The sequence below is a fragment of the Pleurodeles waltl genome, chromosome 1_1, assembly GCF_031143425.1.
Source record: "Pleurodeles waltl isolate 20211129_DDA chromosome 1_1, aPleWal1.hap1.20221129, whole genome shotgun sequence".
In the NCBI taxonomy this organism is placed as follows: Eukaryota; Metazoa; Chordata; class Amphibia; order Caudata; family Salamandridae; genus Pleurodeles; species Pleurodeles waltl.
Window position 1 is genome coordinate 165,770,929 of NC_090436.1, and position 13,928 is coordinate 165,784,856.

General features: G+C 47.5%; 1 protein-coding gene across 4 annotated transcripts in view; it reads left to right on the forward strand.

Annotated features, from left to right (window-relative positions):
- The window catches only part of RAB27B (RAB27B, member RAS oncogene family), a 462,762-nt gene that overhangs the window by 364,269 nt on the left and 84,565 nt on the right, over positions 1–13,928 (forward strand). For all 4 annotated transcript variants that reach the window (XM_069219601.1, XM_069219610.1, XM_069219615.1 and 1 more), the window contains one exon: positions 5,315–5,486. In XM_069219601.1, coding sequence (XP_069075702.1) covers positions 5,334–5,486 — 153 coding nt within the window. In that variant the 5' untranslated portion in view covers positions 5,315–5,333. The remainder of the gene's footprint in view (positions 1–5,314; positions 5,487–13,928) is intronic.

Below are 13,928 nucleotides of genomic sequence, written 5' to 3' on the forward strand. Positions count from 1 at the left end.
ACACACGTGGCGCAATATCCCCACCACAAAGGAAACACAACACCAGATTATATGAAAATATACTGTATTGTACACAACGCAATTATCAGACCAAACATCACTACTATCCTGCTACCTTAGCAGTTGTCAGAACGTTACACATTAGTTACTCTGCAAATTAGCAGTAGTCACACATAACACACAGGTTATTCGGTATTCTGCAACATAAGCAGCAGTCAGGAAACACGTTATTACATCACAGCACTTGTCATAAGAATATCATAAAATGCCCATAGTAGGAACATTAGAAAACATATGGCAAGTTAGGAAAAACATATTAGCAAGCATGTCCATAAAAGGAACATTTGCATATGCACACAAAAACATCATAAAACAGGTAGGCAATATATAATAATTCACAAAGTCTTTAGTCAGAACTTTAGATTCTATATATGGATCCTTTTAGGGGTACCTGGTTTGATGAAGGCACCTCCAGTGCCTATAGAACGATAATTGGGGCCCAGGCGCTCCTCTGTGCAAAACGGGGGCCTCCTGTGAGCATTTGGGACCAAGAGGGGCAGCACGCACCCTCTCAGTGTTCCTGATGGGCCCCTCCTGGGACCTGTGATCACTGGGGGCCCCCCCCCCCAGGGCCTCCACCGGCCGTCCCGTGGTGGGCCAAGGTCACCCAAGACTTTAGGGACAGGAGGTGGGCGGCACGCACCCCCTCCAATTTGCAACGGGCCCCTCCTGGGGCCCGTGATCTCTAGGGGTTCCACCCTGGGCCTGCACCGGCCCTCCAATGCGGGGGGGGGAAACAACACAAGGCCCCAAAAGAAGGATGCGGCAGCCCAGCGGCGTGTGGAACCTCCGATGAGGTTTCCCCCCACCTATCCTTGCTCTACACTACAAGAGGAGAGCGGGGACACAGCGAACCTCAGTCCCTCGATGCGCTCCTCCTGGAGCGAGTACTGAGCCCGCCGGAGGCTCACAACAGTCCCGGCCGTGACCTGGGAATCCTGCCCGGCCGGCAGGCAACTTTGTTTTCTTTCCCTGGGCTGCGGCGGTGCAGGCCCTTAAGTCAGGGCCTTCTGGTGCCCCGGGGGCGCTCCTCGGAGCGATCCTCGCCCCGGGGGCACCGCTAGGAACACACTTGCTCCAAGTTACTTCTGTCGGCTCTTCCTCGTGCCCCGAGGGCACCGAAACCAGCGCGTCTCCGACGTGCTTAAGTAGTGAGGAAACCCGGGCTGCAGCGGTGAATCTCTGCCACCACGATGCGCTTTTAAAAGCGCCTTTGCATAAAATGGAGCCCGGGTTGCGGTGGTGATGTCTCCCTGTAGTAGAGCACTTTTCCAAGCGCAAAGACACAACAGGGGGGTAGTGCTTAGAAGCGCCACTTTTGATAAAGAAGTGAAGCACTCCCGTGCTGAGGATGGCTACAGGGGTCAGGGGCCACAGCACCCTGCCCCTGGGGAGCAGATCCTAAGAAGCAGGTCCACAGGTGGAGGGGGGCCCAACAACAGGCCAGCGCAAAGAGGGTGCAGGCTAGTGGCAAGTCCTTCTCAGTGACCAAGCAGGTCACAGGTCAGCACAGCAGCAGCAGTCCATGGCGGTCCCTGGTGAGTCCTTCCAGTAATCTGTGTCCAGTTCCAGGTAAGTTCAAAACGTCTCCAAATTGTGGGGAAAATTCCCCTGTACTTATAGTCAGTTCTTACAGTGTTTTACAATGGTAGGGAGAGGAGGTTCCAGCCAGTTACAACTGGTTCTGGGAGTGCCCCCTCTCTCCTTTCAGCACAGGCTCCAAACATCAGTGGGGGGTTAACAACCCTATTGTGTGAGGCCAGGGCACAGCCTTTACAAATGTAGGTGTGCCCCGCCTCTCCCTTCTCTTAGCCCAGGAAGACTATTCAGTATGCAGATGCACCTCTGTGACACCTCCACCCTCCCTGTGTACAGGCTGTCTGAAAAGTATGCACAAAGCCCCAACTGTCACTCTGCCCAGACGTGGATTGGAGTCCAGCTGCAAAACACCAGAGTCATAAGCACAGATAAATGCGCACTTTCTAGAAGTGGCATTTCTGTGATAGTAACAAAAAAATACACCCACACCAGTAAGCAGCATTTATTATCACCATCACAACCATACCAAACATGCCTACGCTACCCCTCATAAATCAGAAAATACCCTTTACACATAAGGCAGGGCATGGCATGGCATTTCTAATGCAATCCTATGAGAAGGCAGCACTCACAGCAGTGAGACACCAAGTTAGGCTGTTTGTCACTACCAGTACAGGCCATGCAATATGGCACATGTCCTGCCTTTCTACATACATGGCACCCTGCCCATAAGGCTAGCTAGGGCGTACCTTAGGGGTGACTTACATGTAGTAAAAGGGGAGTTCTGGGCCTGGCAAGTAACTTTAGATGCCAGGTCCCTGTGGCAGAAAACTGGGCAAACAGGCCCTGCGCTAGCAGGCCTGAGACGGGTTTAAAAGTCTACTTCAGTGGGTGGTGCAGGCAGCGCTGCAGGCCCACTAGTAGTATTTAATTTACAGGCCCTGGGTATAGAGATACCACTGTACAAGGGACTTATAGGTAAACTAAATATGCCAATTAGGTATAAGCCAATCATACCAACTTTAGATGGGAGAGCACCTGCACTTTAGCACTGGTCAGCAGTGATAAAGTGCTCAGAGTCCTAGAGCCAACAGCGAGAGGTCAGAAAATCCAGGAGGAAGGAGGCAAAAAGACTGGGGATGACCCTGTGTAAGGCAAAAAGTCCAACAATACTCCATTGCAAGATGGCTGACACGTTTACACACATTTCAACGCACATTGACTTGCATTCAGTTCATCTTTTTGCGTACAAACACTAAGAAGTAACCAGTCAACAAAAAACAGAAGGTCTACTTCGGTTACACTCTACACGACGGCAGAAGCAGAACAATAAGCAGAAGAGCAGGAAGTGACCTGATAGCCAATAAATAGCAAGTAATTTCAAGCGACATTGGAACAATGTGTGAATGAACAAACAGAAGGTTCAGTTAAGGAAAGGGTGAAGTAGGGGCGGGTTCTGAGTCGCTTTGAGGATTTTATTTTAGTAACATAAGACTTCGCAAGCAGAGTGCAAGCGTTGTGCAGACGAAACCTAAAAATCACCATAGTAAAATGTGTACAAACACCCTTGTGTAATTTTTTAGAAGTCTTAATTTTCCTCCCAATACTTTTCACTCTTCTTGGCCAAATGTTTTCATGTTTGTACAAATGTACACCCTGATCCCTACAGTGGAACTTCTTCCTACCTATAAGATACCGATTTATACCCTTTTTTGTCTCTTGACCAGTATGCTTGTCGTTCACACAATTCTCTCCACCATCATGCTGGCAGTCGGCACTCTGGTCCTCCTCCAACCACCAATAACAAGAGCTTCCAACCACAATACTGAAATCCCTCAATCACCACTACAGAGTGTCACCATTCCTGTCCGGGTATACATTCCCATTTTGAACCTTTTTTGCGCTCCATGCCAGTCGATTTCTGCCATTCCTTTCTTGTGTACTACCATCTCACCACACTGCTAACTACTTGTACATTATTCTTTGGTTTAGTGTAAACACTGCACCCTTTGGCAACCTCTTACCAGTGTTTCAGGCATACTGATTTACGCACTTTCACCTCAACATTACTTACTTCATGTTTCTTATCTTATTACTTGCATCCAGGATTACGATTTGAATAAGTAACACACTCTTGTTGTTGGACTTGGCCATCTCTGCAGTGTCATCCCCAAAGCTTTGGCTTTACTCCTCCTGTTTTTGTTTGCTTTAGGACTCTGAACACATTCGCACTGCTATCCGTGCGATAGTGCTCGTGCTCTTACCTTGAAACATGGTGAAATTGGCTTACAACCAATTTGCACATTTAATTTTCTTGTAAGTCCCCAGTAAAGTAGTACTAAATGTACTTTTGCCAGGCCTAAACCTCCCTCTTTAGGTCGAGCCTAGGCAGTGCGCATGCGCTGTCTTTGATATGGTGTAATTTCCTTCTGTGGGCTTTCACGATGCTAATCTCACGCCCATCACTTTTTTATTCGATACTTGGCCTGCCTTTCAAAATTCCCTTGATTTCGTAGGTAAATGCTTTACATTTGTCACACCTTGAGGCTGCTTTGTTACCGCCTTGGAGACTGTCCCTGTTCCATGGATTATTGCACGATCGGCCAAATACCTTACTACTTTTTAATTGTTTTCGTTTGCCTCTCCGCTTCACACTCCGTGTCTGTATGGTCTTTTTTTTCTTTCATATATCACAAACTTGATCAGAGGAGCACTTTACAGGAGCACCACTTATGTACAAGTTTAGCAGTTGAAAAATATACAAACTGGTACATTTCAAACAGAAACAACGCAAATCTTCAACGCAGCTCTTCCAGCAAAGCACTCTGGAAACGCTTTGCGGAACATTTGTTTTACAAAACGTTTTGGCTCATATCTCATCCTGTGCTGGTCCTAGGAGAATGGGACCACCACCAAATCATTCAGCACAACACACTATTTCTGTTTAGGTCATCTCTGAGTCGTCCCACTAGGTTGGGGGGGGGGGGATCCCCAAAATATTAACTTCTCCCACCATTCAGTGTCTTCTTAAGCTCTCATGGCTGGAACTTTTGTTTTACCTCCGTTGTGTGTGTAATTAGTTGCTGGAAAGCTCTATTTGCGTACCTGTGTACAGGTTACGCACTATGTGCAAGGTGACACACTGCTTGTTGTACGATAGATGTGTGCACTCATGCCTTACTTTAGGCTGCCATGCTCTCTTCCAAAGCCTCCAGCATTCCTAAAACGGGCACAGATCCAACATTCTATTAAGAAATCACTATATACATACCGAAAGGCTTTATGATCTTCATTGCTCAAAGTTACTAGTCTTTAAAAATTGAAACTAAGCGAGATGCTGTATGAGACATCAAAAATGTCATGTTTTGCAAGTGCATATGATCTTCATGGAAGGTTTTTAGCTTCTGTGAACACACCTAAGGTGCTGTCAGAACTGCAGTCCTAGCAGCCACTCAATTTTATAAAGATTTTAAACTTCAAAATAGGTTACATTTAAAATAAGTAGTGACAAAACATTTGCTGCAACTTGATATGCGTTGCCTTTGCAGAAGAGGGCTGTCCTATTATAAACCTGTTCTATTAACTGCTTAAGGTTTTTTTAATACTTTTTTTGAGATGTGTTTTTTTTTTTTTTTTTGGAGATGTGTTCCCGCAAGTTATCTGTGAGGTATGTTATAAGGGAGACTTTTTAATCATACTTTTTCCTATTATGCAGGTGTACAGAGAGTAGCACTATGACTGATGGGGATTATGACTATCTGATCAAGCTCCTGGCTCTTGGAGATTCTGGAGTTGGCAAGACCACATTCCTTTACAGATACACCGACAACAAATTCAACCCGAAATTCATCACAACAGTTGGAATAGACTTCAGGGAAAAAAGAGTGGTGAGTTGAGGAGTGCTTCTTTCATTTCTTTCAGCCACTCTCTTACAAATGCCTGGTTGCTGTAATTTTGCGTTCTTACAGAGATTCTGTGGAAGCACACTAAAAACAGTCTATTAGATATGTTACGATGATGGGATGATGCTTACATGTTCATCTCCATGACTCAATCACGCACATTATGTATGCACTATTTCGTGATTGGTATTAGGATATCACTTTCATTGTTTCTTATTGGATTCCATGTATTGGAAGTATCAGAGCCTGCTTCTGAATATACACCTGTGTGGTTTCTTTTGTTTCCAATCAGCCATCAATTCACTGCTTTTTTCATTCCCTGTCCATAATCCTAGTTGGTGGTTACAGGTACAGCTGCTCTACTACTGATCAGCTACTGGAGGCTGTCTAGGTGGTTACTGTATTGGCCTACCATGACTTTCTTCTATCTGTTTGACCACACGCTTAAGATCTGCAGCTAACTTTGAAGTAGCGGCAGAGAAAGGATATACTGGTATTGTCCTCTGCAGTTTCCCCTCTACCCATTCACACTTGTTTAGTGTCATGCAGATTCCGTCTTAGTAGGGAAGGGTGCAGAGAAGAGGATGGTAAGGCGCACAGTGTTTTTGTGAAGGTGTAGCTACAAGTTGCTTCTTCGTTTCACTTATCTATTTTGCTTCTGCCCACGTTTACCTGTCTGTTATGATCTTATTATGTGACAACTTCATTGTGTTTAGCCCTGTTGCCTTTTGGTGAGTTTCATGCTGCAGTTGCCCTTTACCAGACTGCAGGAGAGATTACAAGGCCACTTTTTAGCATCTGTCTGCGGACAGCTTTAGTTTTCTTTTACATGTGTTCATGATCAATACACAGCCACAGCATTTCATAGGTTGTTATTGTAAGAAAGTGAGTTATTAGGTGGGCTAGATCGAAGTCCATTGCATGAAATAAAGCTATAGCGTTGTAAGGGTAATATACAGTTTAAGTTATTTAAACTTGGTGCCAGCTTCCTTGTAACTGTGGCACATAGCAGACAGACTTAACATAGGAAATGTTACGTACAGTATTTACCAGAAACAAAACAGTTAAACATCAAAACGCAACACTATAACAATAAGTGCTAAATAGTGGACACTGTTCTTGTGTCAGCGGGACCTAGGCGTAATTTCAGGCCGACTGCTATGGGGTGCTGATTGTCTGGTCAAAGATGTTACCTTCTTCCTTAATCTCTGAAATGGAAGTTAATATCCTCCAGCAGAAATCTCGACGCTAGATAGCCATCAGACAAGGTCCTGCTGAAGCCATAGGCAAGTAAAGGTTGGCAAAGGAGATATTCTGATTTTGCAGTGATCCAGTTGCTCTTGTTCAGTGGATACTTTACACGCCTTTGGACTAACTCTTCTTGATGGAGCTCAAAATCCTCCAGCGGGGCAGGCCAGGAGCTGCATCAGCCCAAGCCCAGTTGATATCTGCCACTGTTGGTGCATGGTTCTGCTGAAGCTCTGGAGGTGTGTAAGTCTAAAACGTTTTTAAGTCCCAACTTTTAAGAGTTTTAGTTTCAGCTCACTAGTCACTTTTAAGGCTCCTAGAACTTCAGGGACAGCACTTAGGGGTCAGGACTGACTCCAGCAGAAGCCACCAGCATTGCCTATTTCAGGTCAAGTTGTTATGGGCAGCTTGGCACTTCAGGTAAAAGATCTCTTGCAGCTTGTTCTTTCCCTGTACGCACACATGAGGTCAGCCAGTCCTAGGTACAGGTTGGAGCAGCTTCAGTCCTTGAGGTCTCCACAGAGGTCTCAAACATCCGGTCCATTCCTGGTCTGTACATCTGCAGGTCCAGAAAGTGTCCTGATGAGCCGTATATGAGGTGCCACTTTTGTTGGCTTCACTAGGCAGTGGATGAGGACGACTCCTGGTCACGCCCTAACCAATGAGGAAACATTTTCCAGTGGCAAGCCTTCCGATTTTTGTAGCACATCTTGTGTGCCTTATTGGGAACTATCCCACAGTGCACTACTCTAAGAAAGAAATCCAAGATAGCACAGCCTATCTTCCCCCAGAAGTGGTTTATGTGCGAGCCAGGGGTGTATGTAGGGAAATGAGCAGTCCCCTCATCTTAAGCTACAACAAACAGATTCTGGGACCAGCTCCCACTCCTTAGCTTTAGTTGGTGCCTAGCTGGCTACGTAGAGCCGAAAGGCTTCTGTTCCTCAGATCTCCTTTTTGCACTTAACTATGAATGGACAGACATCACCAAGACCATTTCAAGTTAATGAAGCTCCCGAACCTTCCCCAGCTGCCCTTCCTGATGTATGTAACATACCTCAAACCCAGGTCTTCCTCCCAGAAAGCCTAAGCAGGGAGCAGTTTCACACCTCATTAAGGGGAAGCACTAACGGGCCAGCTGTCAGCAGGTTAACATTAGTTAGCCTACTGGAGGTTCAGGCAGACAGTCTACCTTTTTAAAAGTCAAGTTTCCTACATATTTATTAAAATCAGATTTCACTCAGTCTGATTTGTAATAAGCATTAAAAAGTAGTGCTTGAACTATTCCAGATGCTTGTCCCAAATCAAAAATAGGAGAGGTATGATTTTATTCTGAACTTTAGTTTTTCTCATAGGACAGCTACAGTCTTCAGTCTTTTGACAGGTTCACCTGCAGGTTTAAAAGCTGTAAGAGACAATGCTATATATGTAGGCTTGAAGCCTTGTTTCCTTTGTCAGGCTAGTGGATGGCACTGTGCTTCAGTCCATAGGTGACGTGTATTTTCCCTTATCATTGGTGTATTTTTCCTGCACCATATACTATGGTGTTAGTGGAAGATCAAGTAGGCCAGTTAGGAGTTAGCCAATTTTACCATGTTTTAGGGCTCAGAACACACACATTTGGGACTTGATAATAGTTCTCTAGAGTGCAGAGTTCAAACAATTGCAATACCAGTTAGCAGAAATTGGAGGTGACCACACTAAAGGTGGGACTTTCTCAAGTTACACTTTTCATTTGACTTTACAGTTGGCTCTGGTGTTGTGGCGGTGTAGTCCTTAGAGCACACCCGGCCTTCGCCGATTAGTCCGCTGCAGAAGTAGCTTTTTAGTTCTGCAGGGGCTTCACTCTAGAGCAGTGGTTCCCAAACTGTGCGCCACGGCACCCCGGTGCGCCGTTGGAAGCTGCCAGGGGCGCCACGCGCATTTTGAAAACATAATAGGAACAATTTAAAAGATTTATGTGCACAGTTTATAAATTACCTCCTACGACGAGGTGAAAAGTATTTTGCAGCGAGTAACTCATTTGGCATTTCATGTGGGGGAGTTACATAAGCCCCACCTGTCAACATCTTGCCTCTGAAGCATGGTTTCACCCAGCGTGATTACGTTATCAGAGCCTTTGCTACTTAGGCGCGCGGCAGTTCAGAAGACAGCAGTGTTTGGCAGGCCATGCTCATTAAAGTGCGCACATCCAATGGCACGCACATCCGACGTGTTTGCCTGAAGTTCCTTGTCGAATTGAGGAAAATCAGGTAAGTATTATTATAATTAGGAGAATTAAGGGATACTCGCACATGTGTGTAGACAAGCCACCCACCACCCAGTAGCGTTTTATCCGAGATTGTTTTGTGTGTAAATGAAAAAATTAAATATAAAAATTACATTCTCATCTAATCGGAAAAAACACGCACCATGTAAAAATTTGGAAGAACATTACATAAGATGAGACAGTTGAGTAGATGACATTTCGGAAGACCTGCGCTGTAACATTTGTTTATTTCCATTGAACAATGAATTCTTAAATCCAAGACTTGTGTGTGACGCCTTGTACAGAACAGAACGCAGAGGCTGCAGGCAACTGATTATCTCAGGGGTGTGAGTGTTAATTCATTCACTCTTGATGCTGTCAATTGGAGGTTGTGCAAATGGTAATTTGAATACATTCTACTCAGTACCAAATCATGGTCCATTTCCAAAAGAATTATCCCGTACTGATGTTTTACCGAACCCATAATTTGTTTTGTCAGCTATGGCCAAAGATTATCCCCCGGAGTGGCTTTGCTGGGGGTTATTTTAATCAGCGTTTCACCAAACTAAACTGTGATTTAGATGGAAATATGTTAAATCTCTGCTAACTATATTTTGGCTGTTGCAGTTTATTTTCCATGGAGCTTGGTTTTCAGTGAATTGTAGTGCTGCAGCTGACGTTAATTTGATAATTATGAAAAATTAATCATACGTTCTTCACAGAAGTTCCAGAGGAGTAGTGTGTTTCTAGAACATGGCATTTTTACTGGTATATTCGCTCCATAGACATAGTTATGTGTTTCATATGATTCACGTTCTTTCAAGCTCATACACTCTGCTGTTTACACTGCATCGCTGGAATCCTAGGCAGGGAATAGATGGCATTAGTGCTATTCATACACAAGAAAGCACCACTGTGCCATGGAACCCTGTACACCTACCCGAAAAAAAAGTGACATAATGGGGAGCCGCGGGCAGTGGCCAATATAGGTGAAGGGAGCCGTGGGTCGAAAAAGTTTGGGAACCACTGCTCTAGAGGCTTGGAGTGCCACAAGCTAAGCTGTCCCAGCTCCATCCTGTGAAGGCGCCTCTCTCAGAGCACTTCACATAGTGCAAGCAAATTGTTCTAATTACAAATGTTAAATTACCTTATGATGGCTAAAAAAATCCAGTGGGCAAATAACACGAAGCACCCTTCTCAAGCCGCATACTGACCACTGCCATCATGATTTGTGTTTGGCAAGCCATACCATGAAAGCCTAAGTGGGTCTCATGTAGAACCTTTTTCTGTCCATATTGAATGATACTGCTTGACCGTTTCCTTATATATTTATGTGTAGTTTACCATGAAACATTTACAGCTGGAATAGCATCAGAGTACTTTGCAGAGTAAAACTACAGTAAGTACAAATAAGAGTACTTTCTGATGGATACAACTACCTGTGGATTCCTCACCTCATGAATACTCCCATGGCGCCAGCATTCGACGGAAATCTTCTTACTAGTCTCTGCACGTCGACGAGGACGTCACTGTCTCGCACGCGACGCCGTCTGACGTCATACAGGCAATAAGAGGTCCTCGACGACGTGCGGACGTCAGTTCCCTTTTTTCCGTGCATTCGAAACGGTTATCTTCGAGGGAGCAACTGTTACTCTTGCGGTTACAGTGTATATCTTGCTGCGTACTCTTTCTCTGTGGAAATAATGTCGCAGAGAAAGTCTGGATTTAAGCCTTGTCGTGAGTGTGGAGGCAAGATGTCGGTGACGGATCCTCATTCCGATTGCCTTTGGTGTTTGAGCTCCGACCACGACGTCTCGACTTGTGATTCGTGTCAGCACATGAATCCGAAGGCCATTAAAGAACGCGAGGCGAAGCTGTTTATGGCCAAGTCAAAGGAGAAGCATCACAAGAAAAAGTCTTCTCCAAGACATCGGCCTCATCGAGACTCCCGGCGCCGTAGAGAATCTCGGCGTCATTCAAGGGAGGCTCGTTCCAGGTCTCCGGATCGGCGCCGGAGGACATGGGAGGTCAGCCCCACGGTGACGCCGCATCCTTCGACGCCGTTGCTCTCTCCGACGTCTCCAACTTCGCCTGGACAGGCGTCGGTGATTGAGGTATTGGAGCCTCAGGTGTTTTCTCCGGCGCAGACGCCGAGGCCGGCGTCGGGGTCGCCTCCGAGTCAGGCACCCCAGTATCCGGCTTTTCCCACCCCTGGAGCCGATAGTTCCGCATTCTTGAATGCGATGTATGCCATCTTCCAACAGATGGCTCCAGGGGGTGCTCCGGCTGGGCCTTTGGCCTTTTCTTTGGGTGATCCTGCGCCTCTTCGGCCGGCACCCTTTATGCCCTTTCTCCCGTTTGGGAACGTGGGCTCGGCGCCAGTGTCGGCGCCGGTGGCCGCTCCGATGGCTTCGGAGGGATTGGCCCCAGGGATTTCCATCCCATCGACGTAGAGATTTCGGCCTGTGACTCCGGTGGGTCCATCCGTTTCATCTGCTCTTCAGTCGGCGCCGAAGTTACCTGTGGCGCCGGATGCGGCGTCGGTGGCTTCGGAAGATCGGCGCCGATCTCCGACTTCGGCGGAGGTGTTGTCGACTCCGCGGATTGAGCAACGACTGCATTCAAGGAGGCGTGCTCTCCGGGTACTAGAGGAGCAGGAGTACCAACGAGCCCTAGAGGAAGGAGAGCTAGAGGACTCGGGTGATGGGCTGCGTGGACTGGAGTCGGCCAGTGGGCTGGACACTTCCCCTGAGTGGGACCTTTCGTCCCCGGGGGAATATACCGAGGAAGCTGCTTCCTTTCATACAGTGGTACGGAAGGCAGCTAGTTTTTTGGACCTGCCTTTGCCGGTGGTGGAGGCGAAACAAAACCTTTTGACAGAGGTGTTGCATCCGGCCTCAGCCGCGGCGGAGCCTCTATTACCTTTTAATGACGCTCTGCTGGATCCGGTCTTAGAGGTGTGGAAGAAGCCGGCATCTTCCCCAGCAGTTCAGAGCCGTGGCCAGGAGGTATCGGACGGCTCCAACTGATCCTGGTTTCCTATCTAGGCACCCTACGCCGGAGAGCTTGGTTGTGCAGGCCTCCTGTTCGTCCAAGTCAGCGCCTGGTTCTTTCCCGACGGTGCCTGGGGACAGAGACTCAAAAAAGCTAGAGGCGCAGTCGAAGAAGATTTTTTCGTCCTGCAATCTGGCGTTAAAAGCCACTAATGCGACCTGTATCCTGGGGAGGTATATTCATGCTCTGATGGATGACATCTCCTCTTCGTTTACAGAGCTTCCCCAGGGTCTTTTGGATCTTGTCTCTGATGCCCAGGCTGCTGCGACCCAAATTATCCAGACGGGACTGGATACCACCGACTCGGTAGCCAGAGCAATGGGCACAACTGTGGTGGAAAGGAGACGGGCCTGGCTCCGTAACTCGGGCTTTTCGGCAGATGTACAGTCCACATTGTTGGATCTCCCGTTTGATGGGGACAAACTGTTTGGGGCTAAGGCTGATTAGGCCTTGGAACGTTTTAAGGAGAGCAGGGCCACGGCTAAGTCGTTGGGACTCCAAGCTCCTTCTTCCACGGCCTCTTCCAGATTCTTCAGGAGGTTTCGTGGATTTGGGCGTGGCTCTTCCTCCTCTTCCTTTCGGGGAAGATATCAGCAACCTGCCTCTTCCCATCCCTATAGATCTTTTAGGGGGAGGGGTAGGGTCCGCACCAGGGGAGCCTCTCAGCAGCACTCTGCTTCTTCCTCATCCTCTGGCGGGGTGCAGCAGGGGAAGCAGCCTTAGGCTTCCACCATTTCCCACTCACTCCTCTCCTGTAGGGGGAAGATTACAGCATTTTCTCACCAAATGGGAGACTGTTACGTCGGACACTTGGGTTCTCAGTGTTGTGGGAAAAGGCTACACCCTTCCCTTTCAGGAGTTTCCGCCCCTCATCCCGCCCCGCCCTTCGTATTGTTCACAAGAACACCTCCTGTTGCTAGAACAGGAGGTAGAAGTCCTCCTTTTAAAGGGCGCGGTGGAGTTGGTCCCGGAGCAGGAAAGGGGTCAAGGAGTTTACTCAAGGTATTTCCTGATTCCCAAGAAGGATGGTCGTTTGAGACCAATTCTGGACCTGAGGATCTTGAATTGGTTCCTCAAGCAGGAAAAGTTCAAGATGCTGACCCTAGCACAGGTGCTTTTGGCGTTGAACATGGAAGACTGGATGGTGTCTGTCGACTTGCAGGATGCTTACTTTCATATCCCGATACTCAAGTCACACAGGAAGTATCTCCGGTTTGTGGTGGGATCGCAACACTACCAGTTTGCGGTCCTTCCGTTTGGTCTTACTTCAGCACCTCGAGTCTTCACGAAGGTGATGTCGGTGGTTGCGGCAGAGCTCAGAAGGAAGGGGATAGCAGTATTCCCTTACTTGGACGATTGGTTGATCAAAGCCAAGTCCCCGGAGCTTGTGTTGCGTCATCTGCAGTCAACAACCCAGTTGTTGTTCGACCTGGGCTTTTCGGTGAACGAGCCCAAATCTCACCTGGAGCCCTCTCAGCGCCTCCTGTTCATAGGGGCAGTACTGGATACGACATTGGGTCGGGCCTTTCCTCCGCCTCAGCGGATTCAAGATATTCAGGATTTGGTTCCAATGTTTCGAAATGGAGCGGTAGTTCCAGTCCTCAAGGTCCTTCGTCTGCTCGGTCTTTTTGCCTCCTGCATTCTGTTGGTCACGCATGCTCGCTGGCACATGAGGGCTCTTCAGTGGTGCCTCCGAAGGCAGTGGTCTCAACACAGAGGGGATCTAGAGGGTACTGTCAAGATCTCCAGAGATGCTGCTGTGGATTTGAAGTGGTGGATTGCAAGCAACAATCTTTCACAAGGAAAACCGTTCCAGCAGTCGCCACCAGTGGCCACAGTCATAACGGATGCTTCCACTCTAGGGTGGGGAGCTCATCTGG